At 45.5% G+C, this 11,215-nt stretch overlaps 1 gene segment (V, D, J or C); it reads left to right on the top strand.

The window, feature by feature from the left end:
• Nucleotides 1-3,435, top strand: part of LOC137525403 (Ig gamma chain C region-like) — a 37,216-nt gene extending 33,781 nt beyond the window's left edge. The window contains 2 exon segments of the C gene segment in view: nucleotides 502-840; nucleotides 1,775-3,435. Coding sequence covers nucleotides 502-840; nucleotides 1,775-1,794 — 359 coding nt within the window.
• The last annotated feature ends 7,780 nt before the right edge of the window (nucleotides 3,436-11,215 follow it).

Below are 11,215 nucleotides of genomic sequence, written 5' to 3'. Positions count from 1 at the left end.
CCAGGCGCAGTATCATCTTCATATAGGTGTGTACAAGTCGCTGGTGAGTTGGGCGCCGGGAGAGCCAAAATCCCCAGCGGTGTTACTGTTAAATACTATTTCCCCTCGGAGTTCTCGCAACTTGGAGGGAGAGCCACCAGAGCCTCAAATTACCCTCACGTGCCCAAAACCACCTACTTTGCCATCTTCCCCCTCAGTCCATTCTACTGCACGGACGTGAGACGCCTGCGCAGTAGAGCGGACCCAATCGGGCTCGGCTATTTCCGCTGGAGCCAAAGGGGGAAGATGGTACTGCGCCTGCATTGGATCGCAAAGGTCTGCTGCTGTCCGAGGGTCCCAGTGCTGGATCCGTGCTGCACAGGAGGAAGGAGGAAGGCTCATTAGGGTCCAAAGGCTTCCCCCTCCCTAGGTAAGTATCCCCCAGGGCTCTTTTTTTTTCTTACAGGTTCTCCTTAAACTCATAATCATAAAAAAATGACGATTAATTGTTTTTCCTTGCAGACCTTCCTTGGCATCCAAGGTTAGCAAATATAGTCGTTCTGAAACTGGAAGATAACCAGAAGTCCAAGCTAAGATGCAGTATTACTGGTTACTTCCCTAACGTTCTATCTGTGGTTTGGTTGAAGAAAGTTCGAGGCGAGGTGTCTGCGGTTCCAGTCTCCGATAATGTGTTTTCTGAGATTGCACCACACAAGGACACAAAGCACACGTTTGGCTGTACGGCGATTTTACATTTCATTCCGACCATACCTGAAGACCAAGGATCAGAGTTCATCTGTAGAGTGGAGCATCCTAGCTTGGAGCATCCAGTAGAAATTAGTACAAAACCTCTGGAAATCTGTGAGTTGCCAATTAATATTCCAAGTATTTGTTGTAATTGTCACCACTTTATAGGACACACAAAGTTAAAGCAATACTGAAGAGAAAATAAAATTAAAAATCAGATACTCACCTATGGGGAGAGGCGGCTGTGGGTCCTATATGGCCTTCACGTTCCTCTCACGATTCCAGCGCTTTCACCATCGAATAACTTGTCGCTAAGGTAAACTGGACCAAGCAGAACAAGGAGGCTGCCAAGGTTTTTACCTAAGTGCAGTGATAACGGCCACATGTAGGCCCACTATAAGTGAAGAGCACTCGTCATCTGGCTTGAGCATAAGGCTATTGTCATACCACTCCTGGTCATGTGACCTGGTTTTAGAATTGTGATAATGGAAGCTATGCAGCCACATCAAAAATGCCGAGGCTGAGATACAGATTTAGTAGCATTCAGGTTAATAAGTGAATACACTAGGGCCAAGTATCTAAGTGGTGGACAAAATACTGGCTCCAGTGGATGGACCAATCATGTGTCACCAATACTACACCAAAAGCCAAAGAACTATAAAAGCAAGACTACATTTCCCAGAATAACTTCATTACAAGACAAAATGTGTTCTCTACATGAGGATGCAGATTGTAAGTTTATAAGAAGTAGGTTTATAGGAAGTAGGTGGTTATATGAAGTAGGTGGCTCACAGGAAGCCAAAAACTCAAGTGCTAGTAGCCTTACATCTTTATGGGTAGGGACGCACCTGCAAATAAGGACAAACACACAATGATTTTTTTTTAATATGAAAAGTTCACTTTTAAAATTATTGCTTTTAATTTATGCTAATCAGGATGATTGCTTTGATAATTTTGTAATGGTACATTTTAGGTTTAGTGAGGCTTTATTGAAATCAAATCATTCAATGAATTAATAGTACGGTATGTTTATGTCTTCTCCTTTCAGTGCCTTCAGAGAGCTCATGACTGATGGATTCTGGGAACATGGACGCATATAAATCGTTCCCTCCACTCCATGGACTTCAGAATGGATTTCTTCTGTTTCCTGATGCACATGACATCACTATTATTATCATTATGCATTATTATAGTGACATCTTCCATAGTCTAATCCCATCATAGTCATCGTCTAAGGCTCATACACATGTGAAACTATTCCGCCCAACTATCGTCTAAACATAGTATGTTGGGCAATAACTGGGGGTGTGTACGGCTGGCAAACAACAAGACTTCCAACTGATAACAGGCCATTTGCCCAATTCAACCGGCTGATCAACCTGCCCCCAACTATCTTGCGAATCTGCCCAACTATCATGCATGTTGGCCACGTTTGTACAAGTCCTTTTGAACTACTTGTTTTTGAGTGCGGACATTTTTGTGAGCATGCAGTATTTAAATGAGTTGGTTGTTTAGTTCATCAGTGTGTGTGTACATAGTTATCGTGTAAACAACGAGCCGAGCAGCTGATCATGGTTGTGTGGTTTGTCGTGCATTAAGTTGCACATGTGTATGAGCCTTGAAGCACAGGTGTCAAACTCGAGACCTCGAGGGCCATATCCAGGCCAGTGTTTAGGATGGACAGAGAAATGGAGAAAAGGGTTCTACTTGATGAGCCCACACCTTTCCTGATTCAGTCCCATGAGGGATTTTGAGCTGTGCCAAAATGTGTGAGGAGTCAGGACTTCGGCCCTGGAGGACTGGAGTTGGAGAGCCCTGCTTTACCCAATACTAGGAGATCTTGTATAAGTCTCTTTTGACTATACTGTTATCGTCTAGAACATTTTATTGGGATGCCAATTTGATACCAATTAACTTATCAGTTTGGGTTTTTTGGATGTGGGAGAAAAACAGAGAGCCAGAAGGAAAGCGACGCAAAGACAGGAAGGAACTCTGTGAAGAAACTACTTACAACAAGGTTCACAGACAGGAAATTGCCAGGAGTACCTCGGTACTCAGAGCTTCTTGTGGGAGGGGTTTCATCACAATATCAGTCATACAGCACCCCCTGGTGGTCTGTTTGTGAAAAGGAATACATTTCTCATGTAAAAGGGGGTATCAGCTACTGATTGGGAGAAAGTTCAATTCCTGGTCAGAGTTTCTCTTTAAGATTAAAACTTGGGACTCCAGTGCTAAGATACCCACTACACCAGTGTTTCTCTAAATTGGGATTGCACAGAGCCCTTCATTAAAGACTAGTAAAAAAGCTCACCCATTAAAAAATGGGTGTTAGGCTACGGGCTCCCCAACAACGCGAGCACAGATGCGTCCCGCTCGCCCGTCCTCCACCGCTGTCTGCAGTATATGCACACAGAGAGATGCTGCTTGCTTGGCAGTTGGAAAAAGCTGATATTTCCCACAATGCAATGAGGTTCTCAGACAGCAAACAGGGACAGGACGCAGAGACACACACACACACACAGGGTCAGGACTCAGAGACACAGGGGTTTTATAGTATAGGATTGCATATGCCAAGTACCCCCTATTGTGAGGAACACCATCTCAGCTACCTCTTGATGCATACTGTAGATTTTTTCATGGGTATATGGACATTAATTATGTATACATGCTATTAAAACACTCATTGATACTTTTAAAAAATAAATACTTTTTTGAGGATTATTTTTATATAATGTATTTTTTTTTCCATCTCAAAAGTTATTATAATTGATTGATTGTGACAAGTTTAGGTACCCCCTGAGCTCAATTACTGTACCCCTTGGGATAAACACCCCATGTGTTGATAACCTCGGTGCTCCAACCCTGTGCTGATCACATTACTGCTCACATTTGTGGGTTTGTTGAGTGGTGAGTGCAGTTGTGCTCCCTCCCATGAACAAGTGTGGCTGCATTGTGCAGTGGCAGGGTAGCTTGCACCTGTGCAGTAGTTGGCTCTTTCCTCCGAGGTGTGCTGCCCATGTGTAGTGTGGCCACGTGAAGTCAAGGACAGGAGCATGGCTGAAAACTTCCAGGGAGCATTCAACTATAACAGGAAATTGGGGCACCCAACAGCAGCAAAAGTTTAAGTGTGGGGGGAGGTGGTTAAATTTAGACATGGGGGTGGGTGGTTAAAGTTAGGTATGGGGGTGGGTGGTTAAGGTTAGGCGTGGAGGGGGGGTGGTTAAGGTTAAGAGTGGAGGGGGGTTGGTTAACACAGCATGCAGTCAGAGTAGGAGGAGAAGCGAGAAGAGAGCAAGCAAGGTGAAGAGGTCATCATTGGGGAAAAGCAGCTTGTTGTGCTGTGTGAGGAGTCTGACAGTGAGTGAGGAGGGGGGAGGCAGGAGAGCATCATTGGGGAAAAGCAGCTTGTTGTGCTGTGTGAGGAGTCTGACAGTGAGTGAGGAGGGGCAGGCAGGAGGACATCATTGGGGAAAAGCAGCTTGTTGTGCTGTGTGAGGAGTATGACAGTGAGTGAGGAGGGGGGGAGGCAGGAGAGCATCATTGGGGAAGAGCAGCTCGTTGTGCTGTGTGAGGAGTCTGACAGTGAGTGAGGAGGGGGGAGGCAGGAGAGCAGCAGTGTTTCATTTGACTTGCACAGCAGAGGGGAGGAGGTGGCACTGCTGTCCTGACTGAGGAGGAATGGAGGACGGCCGACTGGCTGAGTGTGAGCAGTTTGTTTGTCACAGACTTCCAGCCAGCCAGTATGTTATTGTGTTGAGCTGCAGCATGTCATGTCTCTCGAGTGGTGTGTGATCATTTCAAATCGGAAGTTTGCCTCAGGCAGCAAAACGTCTAGGACTGGCCCTGCAGTCTCTTTCTATTTTAAACCAAAGACCATGGATTGAGGGACAGGCCAAACAAATTGTGTAAGGAGTACCTTCTACTGCATTGCTTCATCAGCATCTATCAGATTCAGCATTCCACTTCCCAAACCTCCTATTCAGAGAATCAGAGGTAAGTACTGCCTTGTAACCACGTTATTCAGAATGGGCACACCCAGAAACATGCATTCCTTTTACTGTGTGTTGGAAGGTGGAACTGATAATACTTCATATCTGCATAAATGGCATAATCATTTATATTTGCCTTCATAGTTAAGCAAACCCTGATGGGTCGAATCAATCATTTCTGATAGGTCCATTTGATTTCCGATTTTTCTTATCAATTTTCCAATCACTTCTACACAAAATCGATCAGAAAAACAATTTAATCATGAATTTGTTTAAGAAATGTATTCAAAATCCTCCCCCACTAACTGCGCACTGATCTGTTCCGTCTAGCTGCTCCTGGCCTCAACTGATGTATATAAAAGCTTTCCTCAAAGCATACCTCCCAACTTTTTGAGATGAGAAAGAGGGTCACTTAAGCCACGCCCCAGCCACACCCCTAATCACGCCCTCGTCATGCATACCATAAAGATTTCATAAGAAAAATATGTTGTTTTATAATTGAAACCACACTGGTCCTTTCTATCCGGGTTCATTTACCTTCATAACATTTTACAATTAGTAATATATCAATTTAAAGGATGGGAATAAAGTTTAGAATCAAACACATTTTTAGTAGATAGAAATAACGGAAAATTGTTACTTACCTATCGGTAATTTTCCTTTCCCGATGCTTATGTCGTCACACTTGGGTAGACGCCCCTCCCCTCTACCCATAGGACCATGTTGTTATAAATGCTTGAGGTTAGTCCCACCCCCCCCAGTCTATGTGGCCTCTAGCACTGAAGCCCACAGAAGGGAGGGTCGCATGACGACATAAGCATCGGGAAAGGAAAATTACCGATAGGTAAGTAACAATTTTCCGTTTTCCCTATGCTAATGTCGTCACACTTGGGATTTAACTAGGAATAACAATGAAGGGCGGGAGACAAAATTGCTGTGCAACAAAATAAGAGTTTACTTAATTCTCAGTATGTGACAACAAAACAGTTTTCCCAAACAAAGCAGTGGACTGAGCTGTCATATCAACTCTGTAGTGTCTCATAAAGGTGTGGATTGTAGACCAATTTGCCGCTTGGCATATCTTATCAGCTGGCACCTTGTTATAAGCGGCCCATGATGTGGACACACTTCTAGTGGAGTGTGCGACTATTTGCTCAGGAGGAACTAAATTTATAGTCCTATAGGCTAATTGAATCGCTTTTACTATCCACGATGCTATGGTTCTGACGGATGCTGGTTCCCCTTTCCTGTAACCGTTAGGGATGACCCATAACCTCTCCGTCTTTCTGAATGTTGAAGTGGCCTGAAGATAAGATTTTACTGTATGGACCACATCCAACGGGTGAGGCTGCTGAGAATCGTCCATATTGAAAGCCGGTAATGTCCAGTCCTGATTAAGATGGAAAGTAGTAGAGACTTTAGGAATGAACTGTTGAAGAGGTCTCAGAAGGATTCGATCTGGGAATACAGTCAGATAGGGTTCCTCACAACCTAGTGCTTGCAGTTCTGACACACGTCTGGCTGATGCTATTGCCACTAGAAAGACAGCTTTCAATGTCAGTTTCCATAGATCACATTCTTCAGTCGGGTAAAAAGGAGGTGCAGAATATACTTCAAGAACCAACGGTAAGTCCCATTTTGGAAAAACTGGTTTTTTAGGTGGCTTTATCCTCAGGACTGCTCTCATAAATTGCTTTACGAGAGGATTAGCTGCCCATGGCGTGCCTGTAAGTGATGACAGAGCTGACATCTGCACCTTTAAAGTGTGATAGCCTAATCCCAGATCTAATCCGCTCTGAAGGAACTCCAGTATCTGAAAAGGCTCCGGTTTCATAGGATTAAAATTTCTATCCTGGGCATGAGCTAAGAAACGATCCCATATCCTCTTATATGTGTTATTAGTTGTAGGCCTCCTGGATTTCAACATCGTCTGTATGACTGCCTCTGAGCAGCCCCCTTCCTTCAACCTTTGCCCCTCAAGTTCCAGGCCATGAGATTCAGGCTTCCCGGATTTCGATGGTATACCGCCCCCTGGTATAGCAGATTGGGATTGGAGGGCAGAGTAAGAGGTGGACACACGCTCATCTCTATTAGGAGGGGAAACCACGGCCGATTCGGCCAATGTGGTATGATGGCTATTACTGTAATGTTCTCCCTGAGTAATCTCAACAGGAATCGAAGGATTAGTGGTGTTGGCGGGAATGCATAGGCTAGGTTGGAAATCCATGGAGCTGTTATGGCGTCCGTCGCTACTGCTGCAGAGGATCGGTATCTGGATATGAACCTGTCGCATTTCGTGTTTTGAGGAGTCGCCATCAAATCTAAGTCTGGATTCTCCCACTTTTTGCATATCCATAGGAAAGTTTCCTGAGATAGACACCACTCGTTGTTCTTCAACGTATGATGGCTTAAGTAATCCGCTGTCTCGTTGTCCTGTCCTGGAATATAGATTGCCCTTAGGTCCCAGATGTTCTGCTCCGCAAACTGGAATATCTTTGCCGCCTCCAGGAGCAGCTGTAAGCTTCGGGTTCCCCCCTGCCTTCTCACATAGGCTACCGCTGTTGAGTTGTCCATCCTCAGGAGGACCGTCTTTCCTATAATTAGATTCTGGAATGATAGTAATCCCTGATGGGCTGCCCTTAACTCCAGTATGTTCGCTGGTGTGCTGTTGAGGTATGATTCCCAGCACCCCTGGGCAGTCTCCTGTCCGCAGTGGGCTCCCCAGCCCCTGGCACTGGCGTCCGTGGTAATTGTGATCATCCCAGCACACTGGATTAGATGACTTCTGGTTAGATTTTCTGTCTGAGTCCACCAGTCCAGGCTGTTCTTCATTAGAGGTGTTAAGTATATAGTCTGATTCAAGTTGTCCTTGTCCCATTGGGACAAAAAACCCCACTGGAATGGCCTCATGTGCCAATGAGCCCATCGGACCATCGGGATAGTGGAAGTTAGAGTCCCTAAAAAACTCATACACTGTCTCGCAGGTAACATTTTCAGGGATTGAATTTGTCGTGACTTCGACCTTATCGTTCGTATCTTCTCCTGTGGCAATGAGAGAGAGTTCTTCTGTGTGTTTATTAGGGCTCCTAGATAAATCATCTCCTGAGTTGGTTCCAATGAGCTTTTCTTCAGGTTTATCTTCCAACCGAATTGGGTGATTGTATTTAATAGAGTGTCTCTCTGTAGTAAGATTGTCTCGAAATCCTGTGATAGCAGCAGCAGATCGTCTAAGTAGTGGAATAGACGCAGACCTTGCAGTCGAAGGACGGCCACTAGGGCAAGCAGGACCTTTGAGAATGTCCTGGGGGCCGTACATATCCCAAATGGGAGGCAGGTAAACTGGTAGTGGTTCTCCCCGACTGCAAACCTCAGATATTTTTGGAACGTTGGTGCGATGGGAATATGAAGGTATGCATCTTCGAGATCGACCGATAGCATCCAATCTGATTGTCTTATGCATTGCGTTATTGATTGAAGTGTTTCCATCTTGAACTTTTTCAACTGGATATGGTGATTCAGAAACCTTAGATCTAAAATCGGTCGCCAGTCTCCTGTTTTTTTCAATACCAGAAAAAGAGGGGAGTAAAGACCCTGTTTCCTGTTTATTTCTGGTACGGGCACTATCGCTTCCTTTTCGAGTAGTGTTTGAATGTAATCTGTCAGAACAGCTAGCCTGGTTTGCTGCTTTGGAATCCTTGTAGGTATGAATCTGGAGCGCGGGGGTTGGAACTTGAAGCTCCATTGATGACCCTGACATATGGTCTTTATTATCCAGGGATTGGAAATCTTTTCTTCCCAGATCTGGCCGAATTGCTTTAGTCTCCCCCCTACCGGGCAGAACTGGGAACTCTGATTGTCAAAAAGACTTTTGTTGTGACACAGGAGGAATAGTAGAATTCTTTTGTTTCGTTAGACGCTGCAGATTACTCTGAGTGCTTTGCCAGTTTCTCTTCCCTGGTCTATAGGCTCTGGCCGTCTTGAATCTCTGCTGCTGATATTTTCCCGTTTGTTGGGAGAATGGCCGTTTTCCTTTCCTGTCCTGTGGTATTAGTCCAGACTTACCACCTGTCACTCTCTTTATTGCCGTATCCATTTCTTCACCGAACAGATGTTCCCCATCATATGCAATCTTGCACCAATCCTGGCGAGAAGACGGGTCCGCTGTCCAAGCTTTTAACCATAAAGATCTTTTTGCTACAACTGACGAATACATAGCTCTAGCTGAGCACCTGATGACATCCACTGCTGCTTCGCCTACATAGTCTGCAGACAATTTCAGATCTTCAAGTCCCGAGATTATCGCTTCTTTATCCATGTCTGTTTTAATCGCTTCCTCGATATTTTGAGTCCAGACTTTCAGAGCACGTGAGACCGCTGTTAGAGCAATTGCTGGTCTGGCTGCTCCACCAGCCGAAGTGTAAACTCTCTTTTGTTCTGAATCTATACGTCTATCCATGACATCTGTGAAGCTTACTGCATCATCACGTGGGAGTGTAGTAGGTCTTGCCAGTCTCATTACAGACGCATCAACCGCCGGCGGATTATCGAGCTGCTTACAGTCCCGGTCCTGCATAGGATACAACTTGCCCAATCTATTGTGCAGCGGTGGTCTCTTCTCGACCTTCTTCCACTCCTCCTTAATAACCTCATTAATCTCCTCCATTAATGGAAAAGGAGTAACCTTTTTCTTAAGATGCGTATAGTATTGTTTTTGCTTTTTAGGTTTCTCTAATTCCTCTGGCTCATCTTCCCATTCTATCGCTTGCCTGACCGCACATACAAAGGGTTCCACCAGTGCAAAGTCGAAACCTATATTTTCCATATCCGGGTCTTCTGCATCCGGCAATTGCTCCGTAGAAGTGGAAGGTAGCGCTGGTAAGGTGGCGATAAATTGTTTCATCGAGTCCTGCACAGCTTGCTTAATTAGTTTAGATACGTCAACAGGCACTGGTTCTTGCTCCCTAGACATTTTGCCAAAACATGTACTGCATACAGTTTTTCCAGGCATAACGTTCCTGCCACATGCCCAGCAGTTTTTTGGATGACGGTCAGCTGATCTAGATCTTCTCTTTGATCTTGATCTATTTCTCCTTCTTGATCTACTTCTGCTCCTATGTCTTCTATAGTAATAAGGAGAAGGAGATCGTCTCCTGCGGTAGGGCGATGGGCTCCTTTATTGCCGTATCCATCTTCTGGAACGGGATCTGGATCTAGAGGATCTCCTCGCCTGCTTTCTTGAGCTGTAGAAAGTAGACAAGACCCGTTGACTATGCACTCTCAATAAAAAGTAAGGGCAAAAAAAAAAAAAACCTACCTGAAATGACCCCTACCTTTCTGCCCTTTGCTGGTCTGTTTTTGGCGCGCTGGGATAGAAAGAGGCAGTAGAAGCCACTGCAAGAGAAAAGGATAGGATATGGCATGCAGGCTGAAGCAAAAAAACAGCTAGGTAGCAGAATACAATAGTATAGAAGATATGCCAAAGGCTCCTACCATTGTCCTCCAGGTTAATGACTTGGTCATCCTCGCTGCTCCCTGTACATGCCTCCATGGCGTCCCCGTAGCGTCCTGCACGCGGAATGGCCGGGAAAGGAATGCACAGCGCTCCCTTAAGTGTCCTGTGCTTCCTGGTCGCTCCGTATGACGCGGGTGACACGCGGATGCGGAAGTGACGTCATACGCGGAAGCCGGCTGGTGGAACGCATACAGCGTCTCCGGCATTCTGCATTAGACAGAAGGGAGGAAGAGAATCCACCTGCGCCTAAACCCTTGTTTAAAGGGATGTAACCCACCAAATGCCACGCTATACGCCGAAGCTTTGAGGTAATTTATACCTATAATATAGCGTGGCAGCCCCGAAAAGACCAGCAGAAAAACGGGGTCCCCTGCAGCTAATTTATAGCTTATGAGGTCAACACTGGGAGAGGCACCAGTGGGGGAAAAGAAAAAATTAGCCAGATTTACTAGCTAGGTAGGGGTAAAAACAAAAAAAAAAACTCTTCTGATATTCGGTCCCTATGGGCGAAGTGGTCGAGGACCAAAAAAAAGACTGGGGGGGGGGGGGGGTGGGACTAACCTCAAGCATTTATAACAACATGGTCCTATGGGTAGAGGGGAGGGGCGTCTACCCAAGTGTGACGACATTAGCATAGGGAAATATATATTTACATAGAAAGAGGAAAAAAGTCCTGAAAGAGGGACAAATGAGGAAGACAGAGGGACAGGGCTCCCAAAAAGGGACTTTCCCTCCAAAAGAGGGACAGTTGGGAGCTATGCTAAAAGTGTCACCCAATATTGTCATGGGAAACAACTGACAGAGGCCGGTGCTCAGAATCAAACCTCTACACAGTTCAGTTTATCTTCTACTCAGCTTTAGAGGCAGCAGAAGGGAGACTGGAGCTGTGCTGAATGTGAGGCATGTGCAGAGTAATCATGCCTGGCCTGTAACTGACTCCCTCTTCCCCCACCCTGAACTTTTCCTGCTGGAGGAGGAGGAGGAGGAT

The sequence above is a fragment of the Hyperolius riggenbachi genome, chromosome 7 (assembly GCF_040937935.1).
Source record: "Hyperolius riggenbachi isolate aHypRig1 chromosome 7, aHypRig1.pri, whole genome shotgun sequence".
In the NCBI taxonomy this organism is placed as follows: Eukaryota; Metazoa; Chordata; class Amphibia; order Anura; family Hyperoliidae; genus Hyperolius; species Hyperolius riggenbachi.
The sequence above is the reverse complement of the archived record's forward strand: the minus strand, read 5'-3'. Positions and strand labels throughout refer to the sequence as shown.